Source organism: Magnolia sinica, chromosome 14 (genome assembly GCF_029962835.1).
Source record: "Magnolia sinica isolate HGM2019 chromosome 14, MsV1, whole genome shotgun sequence".
Taxonomy (NCBI): domain Eukaryota; kingdom Viridiplantae; phylum Streptophyta; class Magnoliopsida; order Magnoliales; family Magnoliaceae; genus Magnolia; species Magnolia sinica.
In genome coordinates, this window is record NC_080586.1 from 4,725,828 (window position 1) to 4,748,146 (window position 22,319).

General features: G+C 39.7%; 1 protein-coding gene across 2 annotated transcripts; it reads left to right on the plus strand.

Moving 5' to 3' along the window:
- Positions 1 to 5,198: 5,198 nt before the first annotated feature.
- LOC131224814 (ADP-ribosylation factor-like) lies at positions 5,199 to 21,435 on the plus strand. Of its 2 annotated transcripts, XM_058220216.1 has the most exons (7): positions 5,199 to 5,359; positions 19,420 to 19,575; positions 19,974 to 20,044; positions 20,238 to 20,357; positions 20,834 to 20,952; positions 21,061 to 21,142; positions 21,241 to 21,435. In XM_058220216.1, exons 2-7 carry the CDS (start codon positions 19,428 to 19,430, stop codon positions 21,244 to 21,246), a joined length of 546 nt encoding a protein of 181 aa, XP_058076199.1. In that variant the 5' UTR covers positions 5,199 to 5,359; positions 19,420 to 19,427; the 3' UTR covers positions 21,247 to 21,435. The 2 variants fall into 2 exon arrangements, with proteins under 2 accessions (XP_058076199.1, XP_058076198.1); XM_058220215.1 differs by lacking the exon at positions 21,241 to 21,435 and having other exon boundaries at positions 21,061 to 21,157.
- The last annotated feature ends 884 nt before the right edge of the window (positions 21,436 to 22,319 follow it).

Consider the following 22,319-nt stretch of genomic DNA (forward strand, 5'->3'; position numbering starts at 1 on the left):
GCCGGACCATCCAAGTCTACTTCCCCTCGCCTCATATTTATTGATGATATTACTAAAATTACCTTGAATACATTCATTCATAATTCTGTCATGCCACTCATCTATCTCAACATTATCATCGATGTTATGCTCATCCTATGAACTTGTCAAATTCATGAATTTGCGTTCGGTTTGCTGTAGGCAAATCCATTCCTAACAACAAATTCGTCTTGGTCAGTTCATTCAATAAATTGGTCTTCAAAGGAGAGTTCTAGTGATCGGATCTCCCTGCACCACCTTAATGTTTTAGTTTAACAGTGAGAGTTGCTTTGGATCAACTAAGTTTAAGAGTCAACTCACCAAGTTGCTCTAAAAGTCGGTTGAGTCACCGAGTTTCTCAGTTACGAGACTCAAAATCTCTCTGACTCAGCCGAGTTTCGAGTCAATTCAGCGATTTTTAGATATATGGTCTGGAACTCCCCTCCACCCAGTATGACCCATTTGCACCCCTCTCTGGTAACGTCTCTTGTTGTTGGGTAGCCGGTACTGAAATGCATGACCTCAACTGTCAAAGCCGGTTAGATGGGCCGATGCTCGCCCACCCTGAATGAGTGGGACCCTCAGTTTTCACCCATCCTGGTTCGTGGATGAAGATTTGTGTCGTCCTCCGGCCAAGGACATGCACAGTATAATTGGGTCGTTTTCTAAAAGCAGGGCCCATTGTTCAATATCGAGATCGCCGTGGACCATCCATGGGAAGAAATGGTCTTAGACATTAATATCGGACCTTTCTTTTCAGTGGAATTTCGACTGTTGCTATACTTTTGTTCTTGACCGTCTATTAGCAGGAAGCAAAAGGAAAGGTTATGATTTCGCAGAGAGGAGATTTGCGCGAAATGGGCCATCCAGAAAGCCTTAGCATACGTTCGATCAAAAGAAGCCATATCTTTGTCTGAAGAAGCAATTTAACAGGTGGGCTGATCATGAGATCGGCCGTGCCCTAATATATACCCCGTTAGATGATCCTAGCCCTTCATTTTAACAGGCTAATTATCAAGACGCCTAGGAGCATTTTATGGGTAGTTTGGGTATCTCCAGTCCACAATAGTGGCTTATGAACGGTTTGGATCAGCAAAACGTGGACCCCTTGTATGCAATCTGTTTGGCACTTGATTGATGATTCGATGGGGGGCACCTGTTTTGGATGATCCGGATTGCTTCACATGCATGCCACGTGTACCATGAATGATCCACAGCTGTTAGCGGTGATGAGTCTTGTCCATTCCTCTTCTAGCCTACAGATGGTTTACTGATACATAGGGTGGAAAATGGCCCTAAGCATGTCCCAGTCCAGCCCATGAGCTATGAATGTGTTCAGGCCCATCTAACATGTGTCCCACCAACCTTAAGCCAGGCCGGTCTCTTGGATCTATTGCAGCTCTGCCCGATTAGTGGGTATATGACAAAATCCATCATGCGTGTGTATCATCGTTTTAAGACAGACGAGTATGATGTAACTTGTCCGTGTTGAATCGGAGTGGGTTAGACCCTACCCATTTTTTTTTTATGAGGTGCAACACGGAGACTTCCCATGAGGTCACTCACCCAAGTACGCTTAACTGCGGAGTTCTGATGGGACTCGATGCATTAGACCCTAACCATTTTGATACCATTGAGTCATCCATGGCTTGTGCCAGGCAGACTAATTTCAGCACTGACTTAGGCAGGACTTGACTCAGAATTGAACGAGTTGGTCTGAGTCACTTAGTCTTTTTAACCATGGTATATATCTCTATTAATTTGTTTCAGGTCTCAGGCCAGGCCAGGTTGGTTCAATCCAAGCCTGACCGGTTTACTTAGTAAATGGTCCACATTTTCTAACCCACTACCCATTTAGTGGGGCCCAAACCCTCATCAGAAGTGAGACCAGGCTGACTAGACCCACTGCCACCCCTGGATCCAACCCACATCTGACAAACTCAGCCCATAGGCTGAAACCAGGCCGGGTTGGGACCGGCCAGCCCAGCCCATAGCTTACTGCTCCAGTGAGCAAATCTAGTATCATTCACATGGGGCTTATGATTCAATGATTGGAGCTGTTCATCAGCTTGATCACAACCGAGGAAGCTCACTGAACGGTGGCCCGCAAATGAATGGTAAGGAAAGTCATGATAGCCTACGTTTAATGAGGAAAAAGAGTTTTCTACCACTGTAAACCCCACCCGGCTTTTCTAAACCTCCCAAACATTACTTCCGATACTAAACCAATTATGTACGGATACACTATTTGAAGACGAAAATACCCTTGCTTTATTAGATATACTCGAAAATGCCCTTGCATTTACGGTGGCACCATGATGAAACTCTATTTTGTCCACGATGCACCGCCCAATACCAGAGAAAAAAAGGGGAGAGTACGTAGCTAAAGAATTGTAGCTACGAATTATAACCGTAGCAAAATTCATGAGATATATAGCCATTATTTCTATGGCTACGGATATAAACCGTATCTATTTCTTCCAAACAACTACAAATAATTAAGCGAGCCTAACATACCTAATATGAAATTCTACGAGCCTGACATGAAATTTAACGAGCCTCAAAGGAAATGGTAAGGTAAACATGAAATTCAGCGAAGCTACACATGAAATTAAGCGAGGCAAATTGGAAATTGAGCAAGGTAAACATGGAATTCAATGAGACAAACTGGGAATTGAGCTAGTTAAGGAGAAAATTGAGCGAGGCAAACTGAAAATTGAGCTAGGTAAAAAGAAAATTAAGTGAGGTAAACATGAAATTGAGTAAGGCAAATTGGAAATTAAGCGAGGCAAACTGGAAATTGAGCAAGGTAAACATGAAATTAAGCGAGGCAAACTAGAAATTGAGCGAGACAAACATGAAATTGAGCGAGGCAAACTGAAATTTGAGCGAAGCAAACATGAAATTGAGCAAGGTAATTTGAAAATTTAGCGAGGCAAACATGAAATTCAACGAGGCAAACTAGAATTTAAGCAAGGAAAAGAGAAAATTGAGCGAGGCAAACATGAAATTGAGTGAGGCAAACTGGAAATTAAGCTTGTCAAACTGAAAATTAAGCGAAACAAACATGAAATTTAGCGAGGCAAACATGAAATTGAGTGAGGCAAATTGAGCGAGATAAACATAAAATTAAGCGAGGCAAGCTGAAAATTCAATGAGGTATACTGAAAATTGAGCGAGGCTAACATGAAATGGAGCAAGGCAAATGGAAAATTAAGCGAGGCAAATTAGAAATTGAGCATGGAAAACATGAAATTGAGCAAGGCAAACTGGAAATTGAGCAAGGCTAACATAAAATTAAGTGAAGCAAACTAAAAATTGAGCGAGGCAAACTGGAATTTCAGTGAGGCTAACATGAAATTCAGTGAGGCAAACATGAATTCAACAAGCATCAAAGGAAATTGAGCGAAGCTAACATGAAATTCAACAAGGCTCAAAAGAAATTGAGCAAGGTAAACATGAAATTAAACGAAGCTCAAAGGAAATTGAGCGAGGTAAACATAAAATTCAATGAAGCAAATAGGAAATTGAGCGACGCAAACATGAAATTCAGCGAGACAATTTGAAAATTGAGCGAGGCAAACATGAAATTGAGCGAGCCAAACTGAAAATTGAGCGAGGCTAACATGAAATTGAGCAAGGCAAACTGGAAATTGAGCGTTGAATTTCATGTTAACCTTACTCAATTACCTTTGACGTTCATTGAATTTCATGTTTGCCTCACTCAATTTCCAGTTTGCCTCGCTAAATTTCATGTTAGCCTTGCTTAAATTCCTCTTTGCTTTGCTCAATTTTATCTTAACCTTACTCAATTTTTCAGTTTAACTCACTGAATTTTCAGCTTGCCTCGCTCAATTTTCAATTTGCCTTGCTCAATTTCATGTTAACTTCACTCAATTTCCAGTTTATCTCGCTAAACTTCATGCTTGCTTCGCTCAATTTCCCATTTGCCTCGCTCAAATTCCATTTTGCTTCGCTCAATATCCTTTTTGCCTCGCTCAATTTCATGTTAGTCTCGCTCAATTTCTAGTTTGCTTCGCTGAATTTCATGTTCACCTTATTGAATTTTCAATTTGCCTCGTTCAATTTCCTCTTAGCCTCGCTCAATTTTCAGTTTGACTTGCTGGATTTCATGTTAGCCTCACTCAATTTTTAATTTGCCTCGATGAATTTCATGTTTTCCTCTCTCAATTTCCTCTTAGCCGCATTCAATTTCTAGTTTGCCTCACTCAATTTTCAACTAGCCTCACTCAATTTCATGTTAGCCTTACTCAATTTCATGTTTATTTCGTTCAATTTCCAGTTTGTCTTGTTCAATTTCATGTTTGTTGCGTTCAATTTTCAGTTTGCTTCGCTCAATTTTCTCTTTGTCTCGTTCAATATAATGTTAGCCTTGCTCAATTTCTAATTTGCCTTGTTGAATTTCATGTTTACCTCGTTGAATGTGCAGTTTGGCTCGCTCAATTTCCATTTTACCTCATTAAATTTTATGTTAGCCTCGCTTAATATACAATTTGCCTCAATGAAATTTATGTTTGCCCTGTTACATGTTTAGTTTGCCTCACTCAATTTTCAGTTTACCTAGTTGAATTTCATGTTTGCCTATGCTATTAATGGCTACGACTATATTTAGCTACGGATGTAATTGACTGCAAATAGTGTGTCCGTACAGCGGAGCGTTTAGAAAAGCCGGGTAAAAAGTGGGTTTACGGTGGTAAAAATCTACGGATCGGTCGACTGATGATGTTTTTGCAGTATTGTCTTCCCTGGGCATCATCCGAACCATGTCCTTATGCGCCAGTTTGAACATACAGAGCCAGTTATTGAAGAATCTAGACCCTTGATCTGAAGGAAACCGTAATGAAAAGGTAGTGATAGAAAAGATCCCATATAAGACGATTGTAAATGTTGGAATAGTGGCCTGAAAGTACAGAGTTCGGTCACTGATGGTATGGGTAAAATCGTCAAATATATAAAATTTTGTTATATTATCCGTCCATTATCGTATCCTGTGTACCAACGGTCTGGATTAATGAAAAGTAATAGCATTTGTAAAAAGTAGATGCCACAAGACAATTTTCAAGTTCTGACGCAGCAGTACCTTTGAATTCCTCTCAAGTTGACATCTTCCATGCTTCGAATCGAAGCGTACAACTAACGGCGACGTCAGATGAACTGTCAACTTTTGGCTTTTAAACAGAGAATTTCTAACGATGTCGTAACGGCCGTTACATCCATCCCTGATAAAAGTCCGTCGTCATTTCCTCGGAATCTAGTTGTGGAGGACAGCGTATCGAGATCTGCTCTCGAATAGCCTGAAATCGCCCTCGCTCTCTCGCAGGTAAACTCTCTCTCTCTCTCTCTCCTCTTATCTCAGATCTGCCAGTATAAGGCTTGTCCGAGGGTGTTGAAACCCTAGAATGATGCTTTGTTCCTGGTTTATGGAGAGATCTTGTTCATCTTATCTTATTACGGTTTCTTTAGGGTTTTGAAGCTATAGATTCGGTTTGGAGCTTAGATCTGATTTTTTATTTTTTATTTTTCTTTTCTGGTATTTGGCGCAATCTGATAGGATTCCTTGCCTGATTCGATGTATTTGGTTGTAAAATGATGGAAGACGTGTTTCGGATGTTGAGTGTTTGGATCCGGTACTGAATTTCGTGATCGATTCGATTTTGATTTTGCATGGTTGAGTTTGTTGCGGGAGTTGGTTTGCTTGCGATTGGAGATGGTGCAGTTGCGTTTTGATTGTTGAATTGCTTGGAAAAGCTGAATCTTGCGATCAGTTTGATTTTGGTTTGCATGGTTGGATTTGTTGTGGTGTTGGACCGATTTACATTTAGATGGGTGGGAGTTGTGTTTTTTTAGTCTTTCTTAAGCATATATTGGATCTTTCAATTGCTTATTTTTGTAGGAAGTGAATTTAATCTCAGAATCATTTGATTCGCATTTATATGTGGTTTTCCAATGTCCCCATGTATTAAAAATATGTCGATAATTATGGGGTTTACATTACCCATGCATGCTTATAGGCTCGTCTTTAACACAACCCAATCGGTGAACCGATCCAAGTCATCCAATCAAAGGGGTCACCACCTAGATTGGCCAAAATACATAATTAGAATGATAAAATTCACCGAAAGGGTTGATCAATCAGAAAATCATCTACTTTGGGTGCATGTTGATCTACAGTTGTAAAATATGCCATGCCATTATTTTCCAATTAGCACATTTTCAAATAATCTGGGCCATTCAAATGATGAGCTGCCTCTTGCATGGGCCATACACTACAATGGTATTTAATGTTTGTAGCCAACAATTCACCCGTCCTACTCTCTTATAAAGAATAAAATAAAACAGTTAACCGATATTTTAAGATTAGTGGTAAAGTCCCTCACCAATTCAAAAACATAAAATCAACATGAACTAAAAAAATAAGATGAGTACAATTTGAATTGTAAATCGGGATGTGAATTGTAACTCGTAGGATTTGAATGGTTGAATCATAGGATTCATTTAAAAAGGGATTCAAAGTGGGACTTATTTTTGCTTAAGATTTGACTTGGATTCTAAATTTCAGGATTTTGATAACTATGATTAGGAAAGAACTTGAGAAAAGGATGATGTTATGTAGATGAAGATGTTGAGATGTTGTTGTAGTCGGCTGGTGGGAAGGATCCGTCCAAACGTAGGCACCTTCAATCTAATTATGAGAACTATAAACAAAGTAGAAGAAACAATCTTGAAATTTTATTCAATTCAATGGTGTCTTGAGACTACTCATATAAGATTCTTAAATAGGCTCATTAGACGTATAAAGATGGTAGGTTCATAATGTCATTGACAACCAATCACTTATTACAAAAAATAATAAAGAGATGCCTAAGGGATAAGAATGCATTTAAGAAGATTTGACTAATTAATTATTGCACAACTAGTTAATTGATTTTGCCAACTACCTACGTAAATGGGAGGTTTGGGCCTCCTTATTGATGAGCCAGCAATGGGGCCTAGGCTTATGCTTAATGGGCTTGGCCTGACCCATGGATCTTGGGCCAAGTTAAGCTCGCATTAGTCGTCCTCAGCCCTCCCTAGCATGAAAGAACTTGACTCTGGTGAGTTAATTGCTTGATATTACTCATAAAGGACAAAATTCAGGCACCGGAAGCTTATAGCCAAGGTATTCTTGTAAACACCCCACCTAAAATGAGGATAAGCCACTCTTTGAGCTTCAGCTTAACTTCAATAACACTACTGATTTAGAAATCATTGAAAATTCAAACAGGTCAAACTGAGAGCATACTCGGCATGTCCTGGAGACAAACCAATTGACCTGATTAGTTAACGCCAATTCCAGTAACGATTAGGTCACGGCCTTGCATCCGAACTCAAGAACCTCGAGAACCCTCTGTACGTAGGATATTTCTTTTATGGACGTGATTTTATACTCGGTTATTACTTCAATCATGGGAGGGGACCATTGAGTCACAGTGTCTTGTCATACACTTTCATCTAAGGATTTAAGGAAGATCCTTATCCGAGCTTTTTAATACGAATAGTTGGAGCTGTCAAAGGTAGGTGGCCTGGATCTGGATAATCTTTCGAAATTTGACATCGTATAGGTCTAGATCTAGCTATAGGAGGTAAATCCAATCAAGAGCAACCTCTCTCTGATACCACTTGTAAGTTGAGCTATCGATGTCTTGGGGGCTGGGGGTGGGGGGAGAGTGAATAGGACTTAACTAATTTTTTTATAATCAATCTTGGAAAAGAAATTCAGAACAATAATTAATATTAAAATATTAACTTCAATTGAGTCATAGGACAACCTTCACCTAATATCTTAGGTAGGACAGTCTTATATCACGACTTCCTTGATTTTAGTATTTTAAGATAATATATACAAGAAAAATGTTATCAATCACCACAAGACAAATAGAGTTATAGTGGTTCGGTGTTAACACACACCTACTCCTCTTTCAAAAAAACACACACCTACTCCTCTTTCAAAAAAACACACACCTACTCCACTCCCAAAATTGCTTCACCACGGAGTTTTGGCTTTTCACTATATTCACGATTTTCACAGGCTAACCTGTGCGAAAAAAGGATAAAATGAATTCTCTTTACCCAAGGATCACTCTCTGTACTACTTAGTCATCTCGGATAATGTTGTATTGATGCGTGAAAAGTTACATCTTCAAGATTGAGGAAAGTACGGTCGTCGTTCTTGCACACAAAGTGGCCATGGTATTATCGAAAGCAAATTCTGACCGTTCAAGATGATTTATGGCTCATTAGAAAAGTGGTCAACTGATCTTTCTAACGAACTTAAGTGTCTTCCAATCTGGGTTATGATGAGGAAGATTCAGTCCGTTTACCAAAACCACACATTCTCGAGCGGCTAAAGTCGTAAAACTCTAGCCTCACTTTAGATTAGTCAAACGGGATCCGATTGAAGTGATTTCAGTTCCATTGAAAAGCTTATCAGGCGACATTTCCAATTACCCTAAGATCATCGAAAATAGATAATCGGTCAAATTATAGACAACTGATTTCATATACTGAACGTTCGTACTTTCGATAGGTCAAATGGGGTCCGATTGAAGTGATTCTAATCTTGTGAGGAATTTTGTCGGATTATCAAAATCCGGATTGGAGGAAACTTAAGTTTGTTAGGAAGATCATTTGACCTTTCCAATGAACCATAAATCATCTTGATCGGTCAAAATTTGCTTTCAATAATACCATGGCCACTTTTTATACAAGAATGACTGTACTTTCCTCAATCTTAAAGATGCGACTTTTCACGCCTCAAAACAACATTATCCGAGAAGACTAAGTAGTACAGAGAGTGATCCTTAAGTAGAGAGAGTTCATTTTATCCCTTTTTCGCACATCAGTTGCTACGTACATAGAGATCGTGGGGTTCTCGAGTTTGGATGCACAGCCGTGACCGAATAGTTACTAGAGTTGGCGCCAGCCGATCGGGTCCATTGGTTGTCTTCGGGACGTGCCAGTTATGCTCCCAATTCGACTTGTTTGGATTTTCAATGAATTTTAAGTAGTAGGAGATAATTTATTGAAGTCAAGTTAAAGCTCAAAGAGTGGGTTATCCTTGTTTTAGGTGGGGTGTCTACAATTCCGTAACAGTAACGGTGGCTATAATGGCCACCACAATTACCTTTACAATACAGGGTGTAAAGGTTGTTATGGAGGCCATAACGGTCGTTACGGTCTCCTTCTTAAATGAAAAAAACCAAAAAAAATATAATAAAATAAATTGTATCGACCTTGTAATGGACCGTTACGGGTTGTTATGGCCTTTACGGAGGCAATAACGGGCCATTACAAGGGCTATAACAGCCTTTATACGTCATTTTTTTTCGTATCGGCCATTACAACCTTTACGTCCCTCTAAATGTATACTGATTGCCATTGTTACCTTTATATAATGACCTCTACGGCACGCTATGTTTATAGTTGTGGTCCATGTAGCATTGAAGAGAGGTAGGTTGTCTTTGCCAACGGACGAGAAAATTTTGGTAACCACCTTAGTGCATAGAGATGAATTGGTCGTCGAGAACATCAATGATTGTATTTGTAGGTGGCAAAATGGTTGGAAGTGTGATAGCTTATTCTTCGATAGCATTATTAGTATGGTGCCCACCATAGATGGAAAGATCTTCCGCATTGAAAGTATGACTGATAAGTAAATCTGGTGAGAGGTCTAAAACATAAGCATTAACATTAATCTTCTTTATAATTTCGAACGATCTCGCATTGCAAAGATGGTGCTTCTTCGAGGATCCCGGGGGTAACCATTTAGGATGGATAAGAGTCATAGCCATGTTGCTTTCTGCAAATTCGACAAAATAGTGTTGTGCATCTACATGTTGCTCATAACTTTCATTACATACGGCGATTTGCGTCAAACTTTGTCATGCATTTAGTGCATATGGTGGATGAAGTCATCATCTTCTGTACTTGGTCTTGGCTTTATGGGTAGAGGAACCAAATCAACTAGAAGACATGATCATAAACTAGTTATCACTAGAAAAGATGACTTCCTGTGCGTTGACTGAGTTGTTATAGGCAAATTTTGCCATGGGTATTATTAGTCCCATGCAGCTATGTGATTACGGACGAGACACCGTAATAACTTGCCTAAGCTACGATTGGCTACTTTCGTTTGACCATTGATCTGAGGGTCGTAGGCACTAAAGAATTGAAGCTTAGTTTTCGTTATTGCCCAAGAGAGTCTCCAGAAATAGCTCATGAACTTGGTATCATGATCTAACACAATTGTCTTCAAAAGCCCACGAAGATAAACTACCTCGTGAAAAAATCAGGGTTATTGACATATGGCCGCCCATCTGTTGGGTTATCCCAAAAAGCCCGCTTTTAAACTCTTTTAAAAAACTCACAAATCTTTTTGAAATATGGTAAAAAAGTGCTTTGTTTGACCTTGACTAACGGTTGGCCAAAGATTCCAGCCGTTATCTCGTAAAAAGATATTTCTACCCCTGTTTTGAAATGAATTCATCCATTTGATCCTTATCTATGCCTAGACGGATCTGGATTCCTCATAAATAGTAGACTATGTTGTGGGCCTAAAGTGATTTGTGATTGATCCATGTTGTCCATCCTTTGTCGATCATTATTTCAAGGCATGAGCCCAAAAATGAGGAGGATCCAAATATCAAATGGACCCCACAATAGTTAAACAGTGGTAGTTGAATGTCTACCATTAAAAATTGCGAAGGGCACAGTGCAATGTTTATTTGCCATCCAACCTGTTGATTAGTTTATGTAGACCTGAATTAGGGGAAAACTCAAATATCAGTATGATCCAAAACGTCTATGGCCCCAAGTTTCATCTCTATCCCTACTGTTTCTTGTGTGTGGTCCACTTGAGATTTAGATTTGCCTCACTTTTGTGCTTATGCCATAAAATGACCTAGAAAAATGGATGGATTGTGGATAAAACACATCATAGTGGGGCCCATAGAGATTTGCCTCGTATGCACATTATCGACATCAGTGGTGTGTTCTACACTATGCAATCTGAGTCCCAATGAGATGTGACTTTGAGGCATTAGTGGTTGTCATGATCCTTTGAATCTCGATCGGACCCACTTTCATGGTGCTTGTCGGCAATTTTGAACTGTACACCATTTTTGCCATCTCATTTTACGGTATGGGCCTAAAATCTAGGCAGATCCAATGCACATGTGGGTTTCACGATAGGGTGGTCGGTGGCTTACCGTCGTTAAAACTTAAAACTATCAATGGTCATTTTTTATCTTTTAGGCCATCCATATAGTTGAAATGGTATTCCCAACCGTTTAAAAGGGCATTCCCATTGGGCTAAATGTAATTGCTAGTTTTTGCTCTTGATATAAAATTTATGTGGCCCATGGTTTGAAGGGCCCGTGTTCAATATGCATTGTTACCTGTCGTGTTGCCCACCATAGCTTTGGATCTGGATCATTTTTGGGCCCTAGCCTTAAAATCATATGAGGGAAATGGTGGACAACTCGTTTCTTTTTTTATTTTTTTCCAAAGAACACAGTAGGGTCCATGATCATGCCCACTCAACTCCCACCGAAATCTGATGTAGAGTCAAAGATATGACATTATCATGCAACCCCTTAATTTTTGGTGGGGCACACTTTCATGATGCTTGGCACAAATCTAAACCATCCACCATTTTCGTCATCTCATTTTAGGGTGTGGGCTTAAATCCAGGTGGGTCCCACAGTAGGAAAAAATGGGCCGGTGGCTTACCACTGTTGAAATTATCAATGGTCAATTGTTGATATTTTTAGGCTATCCAAACCGTTGAAATGGCATTCCCAGCCGTTCAAAAAGTCCTTCTTAGTGGCCTAAATGTAACCATCGGTTTTTGCCCCTGATCTAATTTTTTTTGGCTCTATGACGATTTGAAGGGCCTACATTTAATATGCACTGTTACCTGTCGTGTGGCCCACCTGAGCTTCGAATTTGGATCATTTTTTGTTCGAGCCATAAAATCATATGAAAGAAATGGTGGACGGCTTGGATTTTTCACAATCGCAAATAAACATTATGGTTTTCCCCTTAGAACTTTTAATGGTAAGCTTCAATTGCCACTATTCAACTGTTATGGGGTTCACCTAATATTTGGATCTTCCTCATTTTGGGCTCATGCCTTGAAATACTGATCCACGAAAGATGGACGATGTGGATCAAACACATCATTGTGGGGCTCACAATATAGTCCACTGTCCGTGTGGAATTCGCATCCTTTCTGATAGGGAGGGATAGGGATATGATGATAGAATTCATTTCAAACTAAGGGTAGAAACTTCTTCAAATGTCTTTTTACGAGTTAACGGTTGGTATCGTTAACCAACCATTAGTCAAGGTCAAATAAGGCATATTTTCTTTATCGTATTTCAAAAAGATTGGTGGGTTTTTGGCAAGAGTTTAAAGGCAAGATCCTTTTTTTTTTGGGATATCCCAAAGGATATGTGGCTGTACGACAACGACTCGAATAATAATTTAGCAATCTTGAAAGCATCTACTGTTTTCGAAAATAGTATGAAATGAGCCATCTTTGAAAATCGGTCAACCACTACAAATACTGAATCAACTTTTAGGGAAGTCCCCGTTGAGATCTTCCAATGATGCATGTGGGATTGGTAGTGGTTGAAACAATCTGCTAATTTTCTTTTGACCCTTAACGAGTTCACAAACTCTGCGTAACTAGCAGATCTTGATGACATCCGATTTTAGATGAATCCAGAAGTATCTAAACAAGGGTTAGGGTTTTATCATGGCCTAAGTGACCACTACATTCATGAGCGTGTAATTCCCCCGCAACATATTCATGGATGGATGTGGTAGGTAGGCAATGTTGCGTTCCATGAAACAAGCAACCATCATGAATGCTGAAATGTGGGTCTCGCATGCTCTCCACTAAGAATGTTTGTGTAAATATGTTTGAAATCCTACACATGTTTTGTGAATAAAGCGAATATTACACCTTTTTCCTTGCTCCCTTCTTCGAACTAAAGCATGGTGAGAACACGAGAGTTAGAAAGGGTAGCTAATGTTGACGATGGGGGCGTAGATGCAGGAGGTGACATATGCTACAACGTGTGAAGGTGGATCCGATGACCTCACTATAGGAAAGTACGTGTGTTAGCCTCGCTGTCGTTTTGTACCTTTAGATCAAAGAGCCAAGGTCAATTGAGAAGTGGTTTGTTGCTAGTCTCTCTTCCTCCTTAATGGTGATAAGGACCAAGGAGGCGGCGTATGATAAGAGAGGGCCTTCAACCCTGGCTTCATCACAATTTCAACAGGAGGTTCGTTGTTTGTGATGTTGGCTCTATATAGGGTTGTTCTATCTTAATGTGCTCATCGTAATACTGAGGGTCGTCCTGGTGATAGGGGTCCTCATTACCATAGTAATGGAGGTTTCTGGCTTGCGGGTACTCATTAAAAAGGTGTCCTCTTTGCCTGTGACGGTAACAATCAACATCACTCGTTCGCACTTGAGGAGAGGATTCCGATTAGTAACTCACCCTTTGGTGTTGTGCCCTTGCAGTATTGGCTCTCTCGTATGAATTCTGTGGCAGAGGGCATTGTAAAGCTTGTGGTTGTCGTATAGACAGAGTCTGTATTTGTGGGTGCGGCTAAAAAGGGTGGGGAGGTGGTTGATAACCTTATGATAGAGTCTGGTTAAGATGTGGATCCAGTCCTTTCTTCACAGAAAAGGTTATTCGGCTGGAGAGTCAAAGCATCAGAGAGTATGTTGTTATAGCTGTTGTTCAACTCATTAAGCCTTTTGGTGAACATCGTCGACTAACTTAAAGTCATACATGACCATCTCGTGCTGGATCTCTTGGCCTAACCCTACCTGATAGTGGTTAGCCATTACATGGTTGGTCTTTACAAGCTCACAATCGACAGTAAACTCATTGAACTTCTCAGTGTAGTCGTCCATCGATAAAGTTCTTTGTTTGAATGCAAGGATTTTTATTTTATTTTTGGTGAAGGGTATCTATGTAGTTCTAAAGGTAAATACTTACTTTCTAGCTTCTCTCTCATGTCAATCCAACTAGTGATCGTAGGGCGACCTATGATGTGATTATTGTCGTCAATGCTTCGCCACTAGATTCTTGCTGGGCTCTTCAGCTTGACATTGACAAAGGCCACTCGCTAAACATCATCCATGTAGTACCATGCAAAATAATCATCAAGTGGTGTAATCCAATCAACTAAAGCCTTTGCATCAAGGCAACCCATGAAGTCCGGAATGTTAACTTGTACTTAGTGATATAGTGTTTCTTAGGAGTCTTTATTGGGGCGTCATTGGCTCTCTGAGGAAAGTGCCGTTGCATGAAGTCATAAACAGACTCCCGAGGAGTCGAGGACTAATACCATTTTGATTCCCCAAAGATCTAGCTGGAACCCCGTTTGTGGATTTGGGTTGCCATCAGGATCTCCAATTGAACCAGGTTGCTCTCCATGTTGTTCTACACCTAACTGATCAACAGCAGTTTCTAAGTTGGCTGCCCTTACGAATAGCTCGATGATGCAATTGTCTCATTGTTGATTAGTAAGCCTCCCTGGATAGAGAAGTGACCACCAGGGTAGTCATCGTATTGGGGAGTGATGTCAGCAAAATAATGAACAGACTATAGGGCAGTTTTTGGTTTAGAACAGAAGATTGTTAAAGGGTTGAGATTCTAGGTTTTAATGGGTTGGAACAAGGGCTGGATGTAGACTGTTAATGGGTTGGATTTTGGGCTCTCAATGGGCTGGATTTGGATTGAAATAGGGCGGGTTTTCAGGGCATTTAATGGGCTGGAATGGGGGCTGGATTCTGGGTTGTTATTGGGCTTTTAGTGGGCTGGATTTTTTTGCTTTGAATGGACAGTCATGGGGGCTGAATTTGGACTAGGATATGGCTGAGTTTTTAGGCTGGAATAGGGCTGTTTTTTTTTTTAGTTTTTTTTTTTTTCCCTCTGAGGTTTTAATGGGCTGGATAGGGTTGATTTTTGTGGGCTTTAATGGATTAGAAATTGACTGATTTTGGGGGTTTTTTTAATGGACTGGAGTAGGTTTGATTAGGTAGATGCAATGAAGAGAATAAAAACCCTTTTTGATCTAGTCATTGGAACATGTTTTGATACGAAATTGGCACAGCCGGCTGATGTGAAGGATCAGCCCAAATGTTGGCACCTTCAATCTAAAGTATGAAACAACCCAGAAATTTTATTCAATTCAAGGGTGCCTTGAGAGGACTCGTGTAAGGCCCTTAAATAGGCTCCTTAGGCCTACAAAGAAGGTAGGTTCATAATATCATTGACAACCAATGACTTATTATAAAAATGAGAAAGTAATAAAGAGATGTCTAGAGGATAAGAATGCATTTAAAAAGATTTGACTGATTGATTTTGCTAACTAGCTACCTAAATAAGAGGCTCATGCCTCCTTATTGATGGGTTAGTTTGGGGCCTGGGCTCGGGCTTAATGGTCTTGTGCCTGGCCCATGGATTTTGGGCCCAGTTCTGCGTGCATCCGATGCATTTGTAGAAAGACTTGGATAGAATTGAGAATGAGGACATCCAAAACAAAACCAAAGAGCATGCCTAATAAGAGGTAGACTGATGGAGAGTTGTTTGAGATGATTCACCCCCATGTGCTATGAAAACCAGTGATGATTCTGATAAGCACTTAACTCTGTTAGGGTTGAAGCCCTGAAAGGAGGATGAGGAGAAGGTGCAAAAGAACTTTGCTTGCGGTGTTGAGAAGGGAATGTGGAGGCTTGTGTACTTACCAAGTTTTTGAGTATTGCTGAAATTAGTACGTATCGCCTGATACATACAGATATCAACAGTGGGTGATATGCAGCAATGACTCCATTAAGCAATGAACTTTGATAGGGTTGAAGCCTTGAAAGGAGGATGAGCAGAAAAAAAAGTTAGCTTACGACAATAAGAAGGGATGTGGAGGCTTGTATACTTACCAAGGTTTAAAGTATCAACTGAAAGTGGTATGTATCGCCCAAGCATGTTGGAATTGGGCCGACTGGGCCTAGTTACACATGGTCAATCTAATACTGGGTGTGCGACTCATTCGCTGAAATATAAGGGGCATGTTTTTTCTTTTTTCCTGATGGCTGTGTGGGCCCACCATGACATGTATCTTAAATCCACTCCATCCATCCAATGAGCCTTCCAATTTCACACTTTGTCTAAATGGTAATTGTGGGTTGCAAAGCATGGGAACTTCCGAAAAACACCCACCATAGATGTATATGATATCACGTTTGGGGATCACTGTAGTATTTATATGCCATCCAACCCGTTCACTTAGTGAGCCCCACTAGGATGAAGGAACTCACAAAAAGCAGGCTGATCGAAAAATCTTATGAACCACACCACTTGAATTTGGTGGGTTTTGGGCATGATTTTACATTTACTCATATGGTGTGGCCCATTTCAGTCTTGGATCAGCCGAATTTTTGGCATTTAACAACTTTATGGTGATTCACACATGATACACAATATTGATGCCACACGCATTACAATGGACCCATTAACAACTCATCAACATGTTAAAGTATGCTTTATGTTTTATGCAGTGTTTTAAATAGCACGTAGCGTAGTGTTCACCCCTTTGAGGTGTGAGGCGTAAGTTACATGGCAAGTAGCATAAGCTACACGCTACTTTTAGATTTTTAATCATGGTTGTGCTTGGTTGCACCAATTTCATGTTATTTTGCACCAAATTTGACCGCTTAATAATGGAATTTAATAAAATTTCATGATATTTTGGTGCAACCTAAAGTAATAGGAGAAGGGCAACAATCAATGATTAAGAGCAATGAAATTGATTTAATACTATTGCTTAATATTATTTTACTAAAAGCATTGAAATAATTAACTAATTTTTATTGAAAATGGAAAAATGTAACAAATCATTGAAAACATTAGTTGATTTTAATGTTTAATGAAAAATAACTTGTAACGTGAGTTGTGTAGCATGTAACATATGCGAATTATCATGTAGCGTAGCCTACACACGACTGAAGTTATTTTCATGAACTACATAGCGTAAGCTACATGCTACATAGCATAGCTATTTAAAACACTAACTTTCATGTATGGTAGACTACTAATTACCTGAATCACTATTTTACAAGCGAATAATGATAGCGGACAACCGGCCATCGCACGGTCTCACAATGGGTCCCACCTTGTGGCCATCCTGCATCTCACAGGCCTCACCTTGTGGGCCACCCCACCCCCAGTGTGGAGATATGGTGCATCCTTGGAGCCGCACCAAGATGCCCCCGCATCAAATAATCAACGTGGATCACTGACTCCTAGGTTATCACCATTTGAAAATGATGGTGACTAATCCACCTCGCACATGGCATTGATGTACATGGCGGATCACAACAGAAAATGTCCTGGATCACCTAACTGTGGCCCCTATTTGTTGGAATTGAAAATTATGGTTTGAACTGGTTTCAGTGGGTGACCAAATCGGCATACAGAAACCTATTTTCAATCCTTGATATTTACCTGGGATAGAGTAGAAATGATTTGTGAATCACGAGTCATAAAGTGGACCCCAAATAGCTAGGACAAAGTTATGTTGATAAAGATGTTTGAAGGAAATAAGGTTGGATTTTGTGTTCCATTTGGTTCTTTCACTGGTCTTTTGATTATGTTGCCAGATTCAGGTTCTATGCATGTAGATGGATGCAGATGTCTTTCATTGAATTAGATTTATTTTGATGGGGTTGAATATGGCCCCAGTTGATCTGAATGTTCTTTTTTCTTGTTAGATTCGGTGATGTCGGTGGAACAATTCGATTGATATGATTTTTTATGTTATTAGTTCGCGCACCCCCCCAGTGGTTGATTTTGATACTTATTGTTGTTGTTATTGTTATTATATTATTATTTTCCTGGGTGAGCTAATGCCCACGCAGTATAGTTAGTCTGTGAAGCTTGTTTTTGTTTTCAACTATTCTCTAGACTGACATGCCCAGATTGTCTTTCTTTATTAAAAGAAACAACCTCACATTTTCTTCTATTTGGGGACACAGATATTCTATCTTATCTTTCTTTTTCTTTTTTTATCACAACAAAGATATTATTTAATAATGCTGAATTATAACCATGCATTTGTCTTTCCTGCATCATGAAGAGGCAAAGTTGGTTATATAATATCTGGCTAAAGCTCCTGTCTCTTGGTTATTAGTGTCTCCTGCAAATTAGTGGATTCAAATGTTTTTTTCTTTATATTTGATCTGTGGTTTAGCATGCCTTTGGACCAGAATCCCTGAGAAAATTCTCCAGAGACTAGCTAGGTCTGTGCTGCCCCATCAAATTAAACATTGACGTTTTGCAGTTGGTGCCTGCAAATTGGAAATAAGCCGAGATGGTTTACAGACATTTTCCCACTATTTCCTCTCTTGTGCCCACTACAAAGCTAGGAAAGGTTTATTTTATTTTATTTTATTGTGGGATGCCCACCGATAGGTAGTAAGATGGTGGAAAGTAGATTTAGATGATTTGTCATGTGCAAATTGCAATGGAGACCAAGAACTGTTCTGGTTAGGAGTGAGTTGGTACAAGTTGAAGGCTCTAAAAGGGCAAGGGGAAGGTCCAAAAGGGTGTGGATGGAGGTAGTTAAAAGATTTGATGACCTATGGTCTAACTGAAGATATGGCCCTTAATCAAAGTAGAATGGCAGAACTGGATTCATGTAGCAGACCCTAATTAATTGGGATAAGGCTTTTTAGATGATGTCGAGGAGGAGGATTATTTTTTAAATGCCTGAATGTGATGCCTCATGTTCAAGAAATGAGGAGAAATGAATGTCTCTAATAATTCACAAGTCCCTAACTGTGTCAAGAGATATCATAAAGTGTTGGATTCTAAATTGTTAAGAGTGCTAACTGTATATGGTTTTCAAATATGGGCGGTTGCATATGAGTGGAACCTTCTATCGGTCTCTCTTGTACAGCCACTCCACTTGTCTTCACTTCAGTGAAAACAGGGTGTACATGTGCATATCATTACATTAAGATTGGTCCATGTCAATAAATAAGGTAGTCACTGATCAATGAATAAGGAACCTTAGCTGGTCACTTTACAAGTTTCTGGTTGACTTGTCAATCATGTGACACCCCCAGGAGACAGTTGTACAGACTCTGACACAATGCCTGTATAGGGTAGACAAGTCCACTCTGTCAATTCTACTGCATGCACATGAACACTTTCAATTACTTGTTATAAGATTTACAGCTATGCTTATTGTACGCAACATATGCATGTCAATTATAGCAGCAACAAGTAATGGATGTGCATATATTTGTATTTCTATCAGACACGAAGATGGGGCTGTCTTTCACCAAGCTTTTCAGTCGGCTTTTTGCCAAGAAAGAGATGCGTATTCTCATGGTGGGTCTTGATGCTGCGGGTAAGACCACCATTTTGTACAAGCTCAAGCTGGGAGAGATCGTTACCACCATTCCTACCATCGGTACGTTCTGTGTACCAATCACTCATCGTTCATGAATGTTGGCAGATTGGACCAACTTATTATGTATGCTGTGTAAACTGAACTCAGGCCTCTTTTATCATGATGCCAGCAATTTCACTTTTATGTGTACTTGTTCGTGAAATTATGGTTGTGGGGGCGTCTACTTTTTTTTAGGCTTCAGCTTCTGTTGTAGTTTGAAACCTTATGATTTCCTTCTAACCATGCGGATATTCCAAGACAATGTCATCATACTTCAAATGATTCGGAGGTAGTTAGACTTGCAAGTAACTGAGATTTTTGCCTAAGGATTTATATGGGATTTTAGCCAACTTGTATTTTGTTTTTTAATCATTTCTCCTAGGACATTTTATTCATCTTTCCTTGTACTATTTGGTCAGGGTTTAATGTGGAGACCGTGGAGTACAAAAACATTAGCTTTACTGTTTGGGATGTCGGGGGTCAGGACAAGGTATTTGGTTGATTCGACTAATCATGTGTACTGTAGTTGTATGTCCAGTTCCATTTTGTAGTTCTTGCTATTTGCTATGAATGTTTGCATTCAGCACACGCTCATTTCAAGTCAGAGACATTATTATTGATTAAAGAAATGTTCTTCTGTGATTTGCTGATGTTTGGGTTTTCATCCTGCTTTTGAATTTCAGATCCGACCTCTATGGAGGCATTACTTCCAAAATACGCAAGGTCTTATCTTTGTAGTTGACAGCAATGATCGAGATCGTGTTGTTGAGGCCAGGGATGAGCTGCACAGGATGTTAAATGAGGTAAGTATTGGAGGTCGGGGTTTCTTATTATGTTACTTCAGTATAGGATTTGTTTGGATATGAAATGAAAATGGCATTATTAGTCTAATGAAGTGGAAATAACCAAATTGCAACTTCCTCTAGAATTCATATGAGGGTCTGGAGTGCCAAATTGCAATTACATTACTTCTGAATTTGAGTTGTAAGAAACATAACTGCAAAATTGGCGGCCACTTGGTTATCACGAGTAATAGGAAACATAACTAATTTTGTTGTTTCCTCTTGATTAAATTGAAGTTTCCGATTCATTGGGCGGGTGCGTCTGAAAACAGCCTTAATCATCTTCTATGGCAAAATTGGGAGAAGAACTGAATAAATAAATAAACCTATAACTTGCATAGAATCCCTTCATACCATTATTGTACCTGATTTCTTAATTGATATCATGTAAATGGTTATTAAAGGTCCTGTTATTTTTAATTTATCTTGGATGGCAGGATGAGTTGAGGGATGCGGTGCTGCTTGTTTTCGCAAACAAGCAAGATCTTCCCAATGCAATGAATGCTGCTGAGATTACTGATAAGCTTGGCCTTCACTCCCTCCGCCAACGCCATTGGTAATGTTTCTCATTCCCTTGTTTTCTTGTTTGTGTGGTCTCCTTGCCTTGTCCTCTTTTCTGGCCTGTCCATGGTCGCAAGTTAATCGGGTTGGTCATTTCTTTCAGGTACATTCAGAGTACATGCGCCACTTCTGGTGAAGGACTGTATGAGGGACTAGACTGGCTCTCCAACAACATTGCTAACAAGGTCTCCAAGTCGTAGACAAACATCTGTTTTTTGTTTGGGAAGTAAAACATATTTTCATTTTGCTAACTTCCTCCCACATTTCTATTATCTTCTTACAGGCTTAGAGGATGCTCTGATTCCTGATGGTCCTCGGTTGTCAAAGTCAAGTATATTATTTTGGGTCTTGTTTTAATGTTGAGAGAGGGAGAGAGAGCACTTAGTTTTATTGTGTAGTTTTGGACCATCGCATTTGTTCCTGTTATACTGAAAAATAATCCAGAAATTGGTTCACTAGTAGGGTGGATTGTTTCTCATTTTTTATTTCCATCTCTCTGGGTATAGATTCTTGGTATATTTTGTATCAGTGGATGAGAATGTCTTCTTCTATTGGTGAGTTTCTGCAAATTGATATCCAATCCCCATTCCATTTCTCGAAGGATGTGCTACAATATATACGGAACTTAGGCCTTGTAAGTGCAAAATTGAGGATTGGTTGAACCTTTCATTGAATCAAAGTAAGGGTATTTGTCCTTTTGCTTTTCTGGTGTTCGGCAGATGTTAAGAGTTTCTTTTGCTGAGGTGTGGAAGAAAAGTAGAAATTCCACCATTGTGTAGGATGACGTTTACAAAACCCAAAGGAGAACTGATCCACCAAAACAGCAAAGCTGGGGGTGGCATCAAGTCGCAGAAGTACATGAGCATGAACATTGCTTGGGAAATGGGTATGGAAGGAGGTGATTTGTTTGTCTTAATATTGGGGCTTTGGTCCACGGAGTATTTATTAGGATAGTAAAAGTGATGGATGTATCAAGTTAGTAGGGGATACGAGGATGATTGCTTCTAATTCACTGGCAGGAAAGGATGAGTGAGATCCTCACCATCAATCATCCCTGGAGTATCAACAGTCATTCCCTTTTTATTTTGGGGAATGTGGAGTCAATTGAGCACATTTTCTCCGTGAGTCTTCTCCTGGCTATTCCAGACAAACTAGATGATGTCAAGGCAGGTTCAGGACTTGCGGGGGTGTGCTGATGGGAGAAAATTAACAGTATAAAAAATAAATAAATAAAAGGAAAGTTTTTTAGTATTATATCTCGCCCTTATTGCAGGATCATGGTGAATTAGAAAGAACTGACTTCAATCGAACTGGGCGTGATAACTCGTTCATGGGAATTTCTCAGGAGTATCTTCTCCGGAT

Bases quoted from the DNA above. Each gene is read 5' to 3' on its own strand.
- LOC131224814 (XM_058220215.1), top strand. From the start codon at position 19,428: ATGGGGCTGTCTTTCACCAAGCTTTTCAGTCGGCTTTTTGCCAAGAAA. The intron at 19,576-19,973 runs GTACGTTCTGTG...CTATTTGGTCAG, and splicing joins TACCACCATTCCTACCATCG to GGTTTAATGTGGAGACCGTG. The intron at 20,953-21,060 runs GTAATGTTTCTC...CATTTCTTTCAG, and splicing joins TCCCTCCGCCAACGCCATTG to GTACATTCAGAGTACATGCG.